This window comes from Echeneis naucrates, chromosome 17, assembly GCF_900963305.1.
Source record: "Echeneis naucrates chromosome 17, fEcheNa1.1, whole genome shotgun sequence".
NCBI lineage: Eukaryota > Metazoa > Chordata > Actinopteri > Carangiformes > Echeneidae > Echeneis > Echeneis naucrates.
Window position 1 is genome coordinate 2,004,585 of NC_042527.1, and position 16,061 is coordinate 2,020,645.

Consider the following 16,061-nt stretch of genomic DNA (forward strand, 5'->3'; position numbering starts at 1 on the left):
GCATTGCATTTTATATTATCGCAAATCGCTTTGAGTTGTTTAAGTACCTTCAAACTCACTTGATCAGTGTTAATAGATATTTCATGCTGCCCTTTTCCACTTTTATTGCAGAAGGTTGATTAAAACCACACCCATTTTTATAGAACTGTACTAACATGATTTCCCTCTTGTTGTATAAGCACAACAACTTTTACATTAGTTGATTTTCATAAATTAAATGGTGAAAACATTCAGGATTCAGGACTGTATGTGTCTCTGCCTCTGTCTCTCTCCAGCAATGACTTTGATGTTGCTCTAGAACCAGATATTAGTCTGGTAGACATGTATCGTTGGAAGGTTTCTGCTTATGCTCCATGCAGCTCCACCTGTACAACAGGTAAACTCATCTGTATATTCATTGCTAAGCATCTTAATTTTCCTCTAATACATATGAGCCGTGAATACACTTAAGTGTACACGGATTGTATGTTGTTTCTCCTGTAGCTCGTATGTATGTATCTCCAGGTATCACTACCAGCTATGCTCATTGTGTCCGGTATGATGGTACTGAAGTGGATGACAGTTTCTGTGACTCTATGGCCAAGCCAGAGCCCGCACATGAGTTCTGCAGTGGATTGGAATGTGCTCCAAGGTACTGATTGAATTTATTAACTAACCAAGTGAGGCCTTTCTGTGCAGATTTGAATCATGCAAAAACATGCGTTGCTGCTATCAACGCTGGCAGTCTCGAAGCATGCAAAGAGGGAGTTCAGCTCCTCAGTTAGCGAAGGATCTGCATCAGCCATCGAGTCCTTGCATCCTCTATAATCTGTGATGTTCCAAAGTCCTTGCCTCATGCGTCTGCTGTCCTGATCGCCCAGTGAAGCCTCCACTCTGTTCTTGTAATGCCATTTAGCTGCCCTCACCTTCCTCCGGAGTTCATAGGACGCCGCTTTGTATGGGACCATGTCACCGGAGATTAGTCCTTCATTATAGGCAGTGGTTCAACCCTTCAGAGCGTCGCGGATAGTTCTATCGACCCACGGTTTTTGATTAGGAAAGACCCTCACAGTCACCACGGGCACAATATCATCTCCAAGCTTTACAATTAAGTCCATCACCACTTCCATAAACAGATTGACGTCATCTCTGGAGCTCTCCCATGTTCCATGGACACGATTTTAACACACTACACCTTGGTGGACAGAACAAGGCGGGCTCAGGGAGTTTTCTGACAGGGCAGGCTGTAGGACAGCTGAGTGCTACGGCCCTCTGACTTGCTCTCATCCTCCTCACCTGTTTTATTTCTTTCTTTTTGAGAGGGGCAACATTAAAAAGATTTGAACACAGTGTGGCCGTAATGCTAATCACAAGGTCATCAACCTGTGTATGGGAGAAATCCTCAATTGAATTTACACATGGCATTGCTACAAATGATGACTGAATATTCTCTTTAAATCTAGCCACAGCATCTTCAGATAAGCATCTATAGCTGAATTTATTCCTTGATGCTGTGCAGTCAATTAATACTAGAAAACCCAGGGTTTTCTTACCACTGCCACAATGCCCAGAGGGCAGCCAAAAGTCTGCTGGCTTAAATTTTACAACTCAACAACCTACAATTAGCCACCTTTCTTTTGTAAATGCAGCCATTACATCAGAATGTGGTGGACCACCATTAGCACCAGAATGCTCAGATCTGGGGGAAGGGTATGCTTTAATACAGCCTGGAAGCTTCAAACATCTACTGAGAGTTTCTGGTGTTGGGCTGTAGGATTGTAGGGCAACTGTAACTGTAAATATCTGTGATATGATTAGAAATACTATTTCTTATGTAGTCCACATTCAGGTGGCCTTGTGCAAAACTGCTATTGAGTTTTTAGTTTAAGCTTTTTTTTTTTATAGTATTTTCATTTTTGAATATGATTTTATTTATTTTGAAGTGTTTTATTGCCATACTCGTTTTATATTGTTCTTGATAGACTATGAACTATGTTTATGTGTATATGAATGGTATGTGCATGTTATATGTTATAAGGCGCATGATAAAACATATAAAGGGAAACACAGTACGTACCGGTCTTACAAAAAGTGGTGGAGGTAAGCGTACTGTTCTCCGATTGGTTTATAGTTGCCAGTTACAGCAAACACCTGAAGTTAGTGTGACATTGGAACAACATAAAACATTTGATTATAGTTGGATTATGATGTGGACTTGAAAATTGGGTTTTCTGTTAAAAACCTAACATTGGCTTGACGTCTAATTATAGTAAGGCAACATTGACTAAATGTTGGATGGAGGTTGGTCGCCAGCACTACATAATTAGTTATCTAACATTGTCAGACGTTGCAGCCCATATCCAACCAAGGACCGAGAACCAAGAATGTTAATACAATGTCCCTGTGTCAGCTGGGAATGCGCCGACAATCCTGCTGCAGCCAGGTTTAATTGATACAAAATAAATCAATAGGCTGATCAGTTATGAGATCATTGACTAGTAGAGATTTGGATGATACTGACTGAATATTCAACAGTGCACATTTAATTGCAGCATTGTTTGAGACCAAATTTATAGTTGTTTTGATTTCAGTCAAGCTTTTGTTTTTTGCTCTTCTTCTGTTTAATTTAGGTTTATTACCTTACCTAAATTTAGGTGGTTGCGGGACAGACACAGTTTCTATAGGCCCAGACATAGACAGAGCCTATCCTGTTCTTGGCAGGCAACTGCTTGACTGAGGCGCAGAGAAGTGTGTTAAACTGCGGCTCTGCCACCTGGTCTTGACTCTGGATTGTCAGGGTTTCTAGTAAAATCAGTCAGATTCTTAGATATGAGAGCAGCACCATCCACGGTGGGATGGACACTATCTCTCCTAATCAGATCATGCCCCCCCCCCCTCGAAAGTCTTTCAGTTATCTATGTAGCCCACATTGTTTTCAGGACACCACCTCGACAGCCAGTGGTTGAATGACAACATGATGATGACATGATGATACATGTCATCACTGGTTCAATTGGGGAGGGGGCCAGAGAAAACTACAATGCCCGACATCATTCTAGCAAAGCTGCACACCGACATCACATTAATATTTTCGACCTCCGACTGGCTAGGTCGGGTGTTGTTACTGCAGATGTGAATAACAATCTTATTTACTCTTATCCTTAGCCAGCATTTTCAGATAAGATTGGATGTAGCTAAGGTGCCTGCTCTGGCAACTGGGATACACTGGTATTGCTAATTTCACGTTCCTCAAAATAGAATCACCAATCATTATAGTCTGTTTCTCAGTTGGTGTGTCTTGCTGAGTATGGAGAACCTGTTAGAAAACGTGAATTGGTTGGTGGTGAATGGGGTGCTGCTGTCAACGACTATGCCTCTTGTCTTGGACAGTTACCCAGCCACCCTGACTAGATCCCAGCTGGTTGGCCTGCACCAGCTACAGGGGGTGGCTAGCTACACTAGCATACACTACACATAGCATAACATTAGTTAGCTAAGGTGCAGAGGGACGACTAACTCACTAATTCTGTCATCATCCTGCATCTATGACAAGGTACATAGTTCATGAAAGGAGGCAGAGGAGAAACTGAACATGTATCACAGAGTTGGAGAGGGAGAAGGAGAAGGAAAAAGAGTGGAGAGAGAGTGAGTGGCCATTGCTAACCATTTAATTGAATTAGCAGAGCTACAGAATAATATGTACAGTTTAGGGAAAGGGAAAAGAGGTTCAATTCTTAGCTGAGTATAAGTTTGATAACAGTTCACTGTCTATTAATCTAGGTAAACAGAGATTTATCTGCTAATGTTGTCACATCACAAAGAATTGATGAGTCTTGCCAAAAATGGTCTGAGCTGTTCTCTCAACCTGTTACTACAGCTCCTGTGAACACTTCTTTTGACAATTCTCTGGATTGGCAGGAAAAGCTCAGGAACCTTCACTCTTTCAGCACCACTGGCAGTATATGGTGTTCCTTCAACAAACTAGCTTCCAGGGAGGGTTGGGGATGGTCGCAGCGACGCACTGAAATAATAAAACATTTAGCAGCAAGACTAAAAGTTCATCAATCTCATCAAAAGTTGACACACCTTGTGGTATTAACTCATGCAGACAAAAGATTCTGTGTGAGAGTGTACAGAGGAAGAAGGATTAACAGGTAAAAAGTTGAATTCAAATGATAAGTACCACAGTACACCACATCCGCAGCTGTTCAACCATCTACATCATCTACTACTTGAAACGTACCTGGTTTATACCAAAGTTGTATTTTTAAGTCTGAAATTGGTATAGGTTGGTCAGAAGTTGCTATATTTATTGTAAGCCTCAATATTTTTATGAACAGCTTAATTTGTATGATGATGTGGTAGTGTGGATGTAGCCTAACCTTTTATCGCTATTAGGTGCAATGATTATTTTACCGGGGATCTCAATCAGGTAGTTATAAATATCAATGTATTTCACCTCCAGCCATTCAGTGGGATAATTTCTCCATGAAAATTAAGGCAAACAGAAGGGACAATGAGAAAGACCTACACGTGAGTTTTTCATTGCACCGTTTTTTCTCCAGTACAGCTAGTGTGTTAAAATAATCATCTGACTTGCTGAAATAATTTGTTATGCTAACTACTGGATAGTGTATTTTAAATTGTGCTGCTGATTGTTTTCTCCTCCAGTGGGCATGGCTTTCTGAGTATGACAGAGCCTGAGTTTCAGCCGAGTATCCGGCTCAACCTGTTTTGGCCTGGTCTTACTGACACTGCTGATCTCTGGTGGTACCACATTTCAACCACACTGAATCAACACTGATTAAACCATCATCTAAATGGTACTCTACATATAAATTTTAAACAGATATAAATACCTCAATTATTTTAGTTCAAAATTACCTTTGTGTGCTTTAAATTTAACCACTAAATGTAACATTTTAACATTTGAATTACTAAAAAAAAAACAACTGCACATTGTTTTGATTTTCACATTTATTCTGAAAACTTGTGAAACAATAGTAGCAACTGAATTGAATGAAAAAAAATGAAAACAACAGAACTATTACATTAATCAATTGGGGGTGGGGGGCTACCCTAATCTAAGCCACTTTTTGACAGTGGGACAGCTTGCAGTCAAACTGTCTGGCTGCAGCTGAAAGATTAAAAAATAATACCTACAGTATAGACAATGTGCTTTAACATTTTTAATGATCATTAAACATGACTGAGTGTGATTTTAGACATTTTATGAATCACAAATTTCCACTCAACGGACACACGTTAGCTCAGCTTAGTCTTGGCAGCTAACAATCCTGGAAAGATGAAATGTTATCAAAATTTGATGAACTCTAACACCCACAAAACAGATTCAGTTAGGAAAAATATTCTCTACTTACCAAAAGAGCAGCAGTACAAAAATCGAGTAGCGGGGAAAATCAGAGGCACAGACGGCTCACTAGCTTGATCGTAGGTGAATCTAGTGTTACAGGTCCCAGGCAGAGTACCTGTATGCAGATAAGTTTTCCTGTAAAACAGGAGAAATAATCAACAGACGGACATAGGCTTGTGCTTAGTCCAGCTTCGCTCAGCGGAATCTATTTATTACAAAACAAAATATCGCTTTTCTATTTTGTTTTCCCCATATTCCCGTCGTATTACAGTACAACATTTGTGATATTAGAGACAACTCAAAATACATGTTCATACAATAATTATCACTAGTTTACTATATTCTCACTCAGTTACTTAACTGGGATATCATTAGCTCTCAGCTATTAAAATAATACTATAAAGCATAAAATGTCTGGGCCAAATCAGTATATAACTTTTACAGTAGTAAATGTTGATTCAAAATAAATACTTGAGCTGAAGACTTAACTATCACTATTAACAACAATGTATTATCTTTTATAACTATATTCAATGTATTCACATATTTAACAACATTGTGCTCTTATAAGTATTTATGAACCGACAATGACATGAGCCGGAGCCAGAAAGACAGTATGGTCACAACGGAAAAAGACAAAATATACAGGAAGTATCCAGCGGCACCATTTTGGGTCATCCGTGATACACACAGAGCAAAATTTTTTTTCCACTCACTCGGTAACTACTAACACAGCACTGCATTTAAATGCACAACACAACAGACAATCACGAACAGTGTTTCAAACATTACCAACCTGTAAAACAGGAGAAATAATCAACAGACGGCCGTTGGCTTGTGCTTAGTCCAGCTTCGCTCAGCGGAATGAGGAAGAAAACATTCCGAAGTGGAGAAGTAACACGCCCCCTGCCGGTAGAACTGAGTAACTTTGTTTTCTTCTTGTAACAAGAGGTAACAGTGGACCATTTTTGGCATATAAATAAAAATAAATATTTTCAAAATAAAACAACAAACTACATAAAATGCGACCTACACTTTATGAGCATCACGCTAGTCCATTTTCACATTGAGCCCCAACCCCCCCAAATGTGAGTACATTTGAAAGATTTATTTATTTATTTATTTTGTTTATCTCTGATCCCATCCCCATCCCCACCACCTGCTTGGGACATACCAGCAGGCTTAAACATTTTGACTGCCACACTCCTTCCTGTCGCGATCCAGAGGCAACTTCTAGATGTCATGATGTATTACGCACAAACTTTAAGACGATTTACTTGTAAAAAATAACGTCCACAGCATATAGTGCTTAAATTGGACTGCATGAGGCACCCCTAAATGGTCTCACCCAGTTCTGCGCATCAAAACAGCATTGTTGAAAAAAAAATTTATTCAATGTTGGCATTACAATTATCAAACTCAACCATTATTCAGTGTTGATTCAATGACATATTTTCAGCAATTCAGAGTAAATACAAGAAACTTTTGCTACGAAAAAAGGACCAGACTCAGTGACTAACTCCCTAACAACAAACTTGCGCCCTGCCCTACGTGCCCAACAGATAATATCTAACTAGCCCAGTGAGCAGTGATAACTAACATGTCTTTGGGGTCATCAGGTGGGAACCTCTTTTCACCGGTCTTTCATCTAGTTAGTCCAACAACACCTCCAGGAAGCTAGACAGTGATCATTGGTGTCCCAGAGTCACCTCCTAATGCCAGCCATCAACACTCCTCACGTCAAGCTAACTATCTCAAACAACACCACCGTCAACTACTCTGACCTCTCGCCAACTGCACCAGTGAAAGCAGGGTGGGGATACGAAAGTATAGAGGGTGCAGGAGGTGGAGGACAAACTGCAATAGCAGATTCAGCAAACTCATCTGAACAGTCCTATAATCAGAGAAAGAACATTCAAACCAAACCACTCAAACCAATACAGGCCAACTTACCAGGACGAACCACATGGTCTCAAAGAGGCTCACACAAGCCACACCTAGGCCACACTTCCTCTTCCTGGATTTCTTCCTCTACTTCCCCCAATTGTCTGTCTATCTTAAGACCGCCCCCATGCTGGGCCCCCCAGCTACTATTACTTATCCAAACCCAATGACTGGATCTTACTACTTCATCCGACATTTCCTTCACTATTTTCTTCACACTCTATCCCCTTCCTCCAAACTCCCTCAACAAAGGAACAACAGATCTTGCTTCAAACCCCTCACATCCTACTTCCACTGGACAAATCCTAACCTTCCATCCTCGCTGCTCAGCATCCTTACCTAGATCTGCATACCTGAGCTTTTTCCTTTCATACACTTCTACAACTTGAACACAATGAGCACACAGAGTTTTAGGTTCTGGGGAGTTGGCAATACATCATATGTTGCCCCTATCAAAAACCTAATATTACTTTCCTCCATACTCCACAGCTCTTTCCAACTAACCTTTTTCTTCTCTACACCTTCCCAGTTCAACCACTGTCTCTGCTTAGCCTGAGCCACTGCCTTTGCACTCCTTAATATTTCCACCTGTCTACCAGCCTGTTCCACAACTAGCTTTCTCTTCTCTTTGGGACCTGCTCTACTCCACACCGATTTGCCTGGGCCAGGCCGCAAGCCTCCCTGCCTTGTTTGCACATTACCCACAATCCCTGTATGCCTAAGAGTTGCTTTCGCTTCCTGCACTGCCATTCTTGGATTCCATTTTCTCCCCTTGGTTGTGTTTGGAACTACCTTACTAACTACCACATCTTTACTCCCAGATAACAGGTGCTCTGTCCCAACCTTTGTACATTTAAACTCCTCCACTCGACTAGATACTGGGAGCTGAAGTATGCCTTTCCCATACAATGCCACAGTACTTAAACATCTAGGAACACCTAGCCACTTCCTAATGTAAAAGCTTACTAATCTTTCCATTTTCTCTGCAGCAGATATCGGAATCTCATATACAGACAGTGGCCACATCAACCAAGGCAATAATCCAAACTGCAAACACCATAGTTTCAATTTTCCTGGAAGCCCTGATTTATCTATTCTATCCAGTCCCTCAGCAACATCCTTCTGAAACTGCACTATCTGTTGTCCGTCAGGCAAATCTGCCTTGTGCCACCTACCTAGACTCTTTACTGGTTTTCCCCTAATTATTGGAATTTCCTCTTCATCTATTACAAACTCTGATCACTTAATCTCACTCTACTTATTGAGATACTTCTAGACTTACTAGGCTTGATTTGCATACTAACCCTAACCCTAACCCACTTTAAGTTTTTATTAATTCTCTCAAGTGCTCTTTTCATACATGGCACCGTTGTAGTTACCAACATCAAATCATCCATGTTTGCCCTAATTGGTGTAAGGCACATCCCATCCTGCCGCCTCTCTCCACCTACAACCCACCTAGAAGCTCTAATAATTACCTCCATCATGAATAATACAGAAATTGAGAAATTGTACACCCTGCCATAATACCTATTTCTAGCCTCTGCTAACCTGTTGTAAAGCCTGCTGTACTTACGCATAGTCTGATATCCTGGAAATATACTCTTACTAAATTAACAACTATTCCAGGCACTCTAAAATAATCAAACGCCTCCCAAATAAGGTTATGTGGCACTGAACCAAATGCATTTGCGAATGCCAAGAATATCACATGCAAGTCTCTTTTCTCACTCTTGGCTCCCTGAATCTGGTGCCAAATCATGCTAGTGTGCTCTAAACACCTTTCGAAACCTGGTATTCCTGCCTTCTGTACTGAAGTATCTATGAAGCTATTCCTTTCTAAATAACTAGCTAATCTCCTTGTGACTACATGAAAGAAAATCTTCCCCTCTACATTCAGGAGAGAGATCATGTGGATCTGACTCAGGTCTGAAGACCCCTTCCCCTTTGGAACAAGAATGCCCTATGCCATGCTCTGGGTATAGACTGTTTCTCCCAAACTATTCTTCTTTGCCTTCACAAAAACCTAATAAACCTAATAAATTATTAGAAGGTTGATCTGCTGTTGGTTTTTCAACCTTAACCATAAATCAGCCTTTCTGACCATATATAAATCAAATCAAATCAGATTTATTTGTATAGCGCCAAATCATAACAAAGTTACATCAAGGCACTTTACATATAGAGCAGGTCTAGACCAAACTCTTTATAAAATTAATTTAAAGAGACCCAACAGATCCCCGTTGGGTAAACGTTGATTCAATGTGATTTTGCTATCTGGGATTAATAAGATTTTATTCACAAAATGAACCTGAAACCCTGGAATTTTATCAACTACAAAGTCTCATTATTGTCTCTTCAGGTGGGAGACCAGTGGTTGGAGTGAGTGCTCTCGAATCTGTGGTAAGGGTGTTCAGTACCGCACTGTGCGCTGCTGGAAGATGCTGTCTCCTGGTCTGGACTCCTCTGTTTATGATATGCTCTGTTTGTCACATGACTTGCACAAACCAACCAATAGAAAGCTCTGCCTAGGTCAGAGCTGTGGACCACAGTGGGAAGTATCAGAGTGGTCAGAGGTAATAAAGCAACTATCATGTGCTTTTTCATTGTACTAGGATCCATCCTGAAGTTTGATCCCAATAAGACTTGAACTTGGTCACGTTAGTGTGGTCAAAGAAGTAAAATGGACAGAGCAATGTCCAACAACTACTTGTGTGCATCCTGCCTTAAAAATTTCAATAGCAGTGTCAAACGTTTCAGATATAACTCCACAGATAGAATTAATCATAAAACAAATACATTGACTAAAAACTAAAAACACTGGTTTTAGTATGTGAAATAAAGATTTTAAACAGATATTGAGCTTTAAGACTTAAAACTTAGCATAGTATACAATATTTCATCATTACTTGCTGGGAAAACAGAACAGCACAAAGCTCTCCCCATGTGTATCAACTACTTCAGCTATTGCCTCTTGATATCAAGGGACAGTAGCTGAAATCTTTATGTTGTGTGACATCTACTGCATACAATAACACTGTCCGCTGGCAAGGTACACAACACTGGGCAGTGACATGAATTCTTAGGTCTTACATTTGAATTCAGAAGTCCTTCACCTGAGCATTTTCCACCTGTGCCTGATCTGTCGTTGTTAGAATAAATGTATATAAAGTGATTATCACAGTACTGCTCAACTTTTACTGACCCTGCAAGAATGCAGAAACCTGTGTTTTATTAGCAGGAGCAGAGGTCCGAAGAAGAAGCAACAACCTTCGAAGAAGATTTATGAAGAAAGGGAGGATGTCGAAGCGAGATTACTTCGTTCATAAACTAACCCTCAATGTGTTTGAGTTTCTTGTGACTTATAACTTGAATATAAATCATATAACAAGCGTCTATTCATTCACTACTTGCAGCTGTGTATTCTCACCTTTAGAGCTGCAAGATTTTGTAACTAGGGACCACCCTAAGGAAATAAAAAGGGGGGAGAACAGAAGAGATACTCCAGAGCGGGTAGAGAGTGTCACTGAGCACATCTCTGTCTGTTCTCCTTGCAAGTAAAATGAGCGCTGTTGTCCTTTGTCTTTCTTCCCTGTGTGTTTAATAATGTTCTAGGTGGGTTAAACCTGACAGTCGTTCTCTTTAAATCAACTCAAATCAAAGATTAAATTTACTAACTGTCCCAAGAGCCCCAGAATCTTCACAGTCTCCCTGGGAAACATAAGACCACAAAGCAGCAGTATACAAGTATACAAGTGTATGTAATGACTAGCTTGGTGTTATGTGTGTGTATGTTTGTTAGTGCTCAGCAAGTTGTGGCACTTGGGGTGTTCAGACACGGGAGGTTCGTTGCTCAATGGAAATGAGAAAGTGTAACAAGTCCTCTAAGCCTGTAGAGAGTCAAGAATGTGAGGCCCTCCCCTGCAACAGACGATGGACAGTATCTGACTGGGGACCTGTATGTTTAACAACACACACACACACACACTTTTCAGAGTAGTGAACATACTCAACACAGCACTTTTTAAAAAATATCTTGTTTTGACATCTAACAGTGCTCAGGGGTGTGTGGAGAGGGAAGAATGGTGCGCGCTGTGACGTGTCGATCATCAAATGGAGTAGTGATGTCAGAGGGGCAGTGTGACCAATCACTGCGCCCACTGGCCATCTATCCATGTGGTGAGAGAAACTGTGCCCCCCATTGGGTTGAACAAGAATGGCAAAAGGTGAAGAAACTGCACATATTTGTGTGTGTATGTGTGTTATTAGTATATATATCTTTAAAAGTGTTTTTTGTTTGTTTATTCTTTGTGGGTATGTCAGTGTGACACTGCATGTGGCCGTGGTGTGCGGCAGCGTCAGGTGGTGTGCGCTGGCCTGGAAAGTGGTGTATTCAAAGAGTTTCCAGACAGTAGCTGTATTCAAAGCAGCAAACCAGAGAGCAGCTCCTCTTGCTTCCAAAGACCATGCTCAAAATGGTTCACCACATCCTGGTCCCAGGTAACTCTGTTTACCTATTCATGCATCTGCTAGCCAATTCACTACCATAGTGATCTAAAATGGTTTCTATAAATTAACCTACCCTCATAAATCCTCTCACAATGTCTGTAATGTAAATGCACTTAATCACAATCACTAACAGCTTCTCCTTGTTTGGACTGGGGTCAGTGGTTCAGGAAGTTTTTACATGGAGATGAATTATCTTGAGTTATCCTCCTCTTCAAATGAAATGTATTTGGTGATTAAAGCTATTAAAAGACTGAAACCTATTTCTCATTTAAAATCTGTTCTTGTGGCACGACAACAAAAGAAACCTGTTTCTTTGATAATTTATGAATCAGACATAAGGGTGATTTTATATGCAGCCTAATTATTCACTTGGAAGTGATCTTTTCCATTACATGTTAAAGAGATTATAAAGATTCATGTTTGGGATGCAGACCATATAGATGCTAGTCCTCTGACTAAGTCCCCAGTTCCGTAAATTTTCAGCATTTTTTTCCACTTATCTGGACTTGGATTGCGGTGGCTGGAGGACAATCAGGGAATTCCATAATTCCTTTCCCCACCAAAACTCTCCATCACCTCTCATGGGAGCCTAAGATGCTCCCAGGCCAAAAAGGACATGTAATCCCTCCAGCAAGAGTTCCTTCCAGTTGGGCATACAAGTAACATCCTTTTCAGGTTCCTCAATCTCAACTGGCTCCTTTCAACATAAATCCTCATTCCCTCCAAATGCCCAAGCCTCAAAGCATATTCTGTTGACAATGCAGCCATCTCAGCCAGTGAGAATACCCATTTCAGCTGCTTGTATCCACAATCTCATTCTCTCCCTACCCAAAACTCAGGTGAAGTTTGGAGGTGCCATGTCTGCATTATTGTGGACATTGTTTGTCTCTGTCTGTTTCTGTGTGTTGGCCCTGCGATGGACTGGCGACCTGTTTAGGGTGTACCCCGCCCTCGCCCAGAGTAAACTGGGATTGGCACCCCCCACGGCCCATAAATGAATAAGTGGTTGAATATGATTGAATGAATGAATGTATGCCTCTGGCTTGAAAATTGATGGAAACATTTCACACAATGTAACAACACAAAAAACATAGTTTTAGTCATATTTAGACATTGTAATATGACATTTAAATTATGCATTTAAATATTGTTTTGTGTGATCAAACTGAGACGATGTTTAGAAAAATCTAAAAATTCTGTTTCGTGGTGCCCAATCAGTGCAGTAAGACCTGTGGAAGTGGCATCCAGATTCGAGAAGTCAAGTGCTACCAGGGGGAGGAGCTAGTAACCAGGGGCTACAGCTGCAACTCCACCATCAAGCCAGAAGCCAGACAGAGCTGTGAAATGCAGAGCTGTCAAACAGAAGCACAAGGTTAGAAAATGTAGCTTTTAAAGGAACATGTATTCCCATCACTGGACGATAAATTATTTATAGGTGAGAAAAGATGTTTTTGCTGTACCCTGATAAACTATACAATTATGGATTCCATAATTGTAATGGCTTCTGTGTTTATCCAGCAGTTGTCCTGGCAGAGTCAGTAGCAGTAGATGACTCCTGCCAAGATAAGCCAACAGCAAACTGTGCCTTAGTCCTAAAGGTGAAGCTGTGTTCCCACTGGTACTACAGAAAGGCCTGCTGCCAGTCCTGTAAGGGGTTAAGATCCTGAAGCCTTCACTGTAACCCATCACTCCAGTTCTTCAGCATCAAGCACTGGTTCTAGTAACAGGCACATAAGATCTTAGCACAAAAAAAGCCTACTGCCATGTATATTCTGTTCTTTGTTGAGGTCAAAGGTCCCTGGTTTTCTCTTGTCAGGTTACTTTACTACATTATTTCATCTTTTGTGCGGTCTTTCTTGCTGTTTTTAAGAAAGCTGGATCATCACTACAAAAGATAATCTAATATGATTACTCTTGATGCACTTCCTATTTTGTTGCAATATTTGGAATATCTGGTCAACTTATCTGTTACCAACCCAGCTAATTAAGGGAAAAGCAAAGTAACACACACCCAAACCAATGGATGGATTGCAAATTAAATAGGTATTCGTTCTTTTGAGACGTGAATTTTAATAACAAAACATTCAGAAAAGGTCCACCAGAGGCTGACAAACCAATAAACAAATATAGCAAAATGAGGACACTAAAAATAAAAAAAATCTCACCATCATCAAAATGAAACAGAGTTTAATGTTTAATATGACTGATAAGGGACCACACATATATTCAAATACAAATATTCATAAAACAAAACTCTAACTACTCTGGTGCATGGTGAAAACAGAAATACAAATGATCAACACCTCTAAACCTGGTTGGACCGAAAAATGTGAATCTTACCCTGCCCCAAATCTGGAGAGTCAACCTCACTTTAATACCACATACTAATACTACTTGCACACGAATGGTTCTAGGGTGTCTGCCAGCATCAGCAGGGCACACCAGGCATTTATAAGCTTCTCCAAGCTCCACTCAGCTGCACCAATCAGCCACCGGGGATCTACTCAGGGATTGGAAGGATACGCCCGCTGGGGATGCTCCACTAGAACCTATGGCTAGCACACAATTGGGCAGAACACACATACACACACACACACACACACACAGCAGAAGGGGAGAAGTAGTGTCAGCGGCTCAAGGCCGTAACATTATCTCAAAGCACTGAAAGCTTATAATCTAACAGAGTATTCAAGAGCCTAGTTGTTGACTTTAGATGTGACAACTAAAGTAAATAATATGAAATAGAAATAAATGGAAAAACATCCTTGGAGTTTCTGATTAAATAAGAATACAACACAGACAACACAGATTCACCCGAGGAGCAGGGATATAGGCCTATAAACATTTGTTCAGAGAAGGTTGCTGGGGCCAAACTCATCTATTCAATACACTGTCTAAATATGAAAGTATTGTTTAACTGTTGATATCCTACCCACAGAGCTGCTGTTTTTTTCTTGAGTTTTTCTTTTTTTTTTTACTGTAACACACAAAGGACAGACTGTTTGCAACAGTCTGACCTGTGTTTGACCTCTGACTGCTACTCCTCACAGTAGATTGACCCTTATGGATATTAGCTATTTCTTGGAGAAACATTCAGGTTGTGGAGATTTAAATAAGTCTCTTAAAAAGTAAGATTTAATAATTATCATCTTAACTGTGTTAATTCTAGCAAACAAAACAGGAAGCAAACGTGGCAACACCAAGGAGGGCTACTGCGTTCACTAAAGTGTCATCAAAAACATGGCCTGAGAAGAGTTTATGGATTACTTCATGAAAAAACCACATACACATGAATACATACCAATAACTCATCTGAACTTGTCAGGGTCTTAGGATTCTTTTATTTTGAGTCAGTTTAGCTTTGTCTCCACTTCCTGTTTTATTTTGATAGTTTCTATGTTTGCTTCCTCCCTTTGTTCCTGTTCCTGCTTCCTGACTATTACTTTGATTGCATTCCCTGCCCTAATATGTTTCACCTGTGTCTTGTGGTCCCCCCCCTCCTTGTGTCTTGATGTCTCGTTAAGTTCAGTTGTATTTAAGCCTTGGGTGCTGTCTTGTCCTCATCATATCCTTTGTCTTGTCTCGTTTTGCCTGTCCTGATGGAGAGCCTGTATTTTCCTGCACTATTCTGGAGAGTCCAGTAGTGACCTGTATTATCCCTTAGCGTTCTGATATGTTCAAATTAAGTTCAGTCAAGTCCTGCTGTGTTCAGTCATGTCCAGCCTAGTTCAGTCTTTCAGTGCAGTATTTGCTTGTCACTGTTTTTGTATCAGTTCTACATCTTAGTATTTATCATTAAACATATTCACCACTGCTTGCTTCTGCATTTGGGTCCCCTGCATACAACCATGACAAAACTGGCCTCAACAAGATGATTTTGATCTCATTAAAGATTCTAACTAAAGGTAGATATGATTATCATATTACACATGTAACTGTTACACCTGCCACACACATGCCCTGCAGGTGAAACAGAAAGGGGAGGGGGAGGGAGAGAGAACAAAATACAAAGAATCAACAACAAAAACCACAACCAAAATAGAACCCTAACAGTACCCCCCCTCACAGGATGCCTCCTGGCAGCCTACCAGGCTTGTCTGGGTACTGTGCGTAGAAGTCTCTGAGAAGATCAGGGCACAGAACGAGGGAGCGAGAAATCCACGAACACTCCTCCAGCCCATACCCTTCCAATCAGCCAAGTACTGAAAGCCTCGACCTCGCCTCGACATCCAACAACCACCGGTCGGTAAATGCA

At 40.7% G+C, this 16,061-nt stretch overlaps 1 protein-coding gene across 1 annotated transcript in view; it reads left to right on the forward strand.

Annotated features, from left to right (window-relative positions):
* The window catches only part of LOC115057504 (ADAMTS-like protein 2), a 45,141-nt gene extending 31,668 nt beyond the window's left edge, over positions 1-13,473 (forward strand). Inside the window, exons 12-19 of the mRNA XM_029524655.1 lie at positions 276-376; positions 505-631; positions 9,660-9,873; positions 11,100-11,255; positions 11,353-11,523; positions 11,621-11,797; positions 13,025-13,178; positions 13,325-13,473. Coding sequence (XP_029380515.1) covers positions 276-376; positions 505-631; positions 9,660-9,873; positions 11,100-11,255; positions 11,353-11,523; positions 11,621-11,797; positions 13,025-13,178; positions 13,325-13,473 — 1,249 coding nt within the window. The remainder of the gene's footprint in view (positions 1-275; positions 377-504; positions 632-9,659; positions 9,874-11,099; positions 11,256-11,352; positions 11,524-11,620; positions 11,798-13,024; positions 13,179-13,324) is intronic.
* The last annotated feature ends 2,588 nt before the right edge of the window (positions 13,474-16,061 follow it).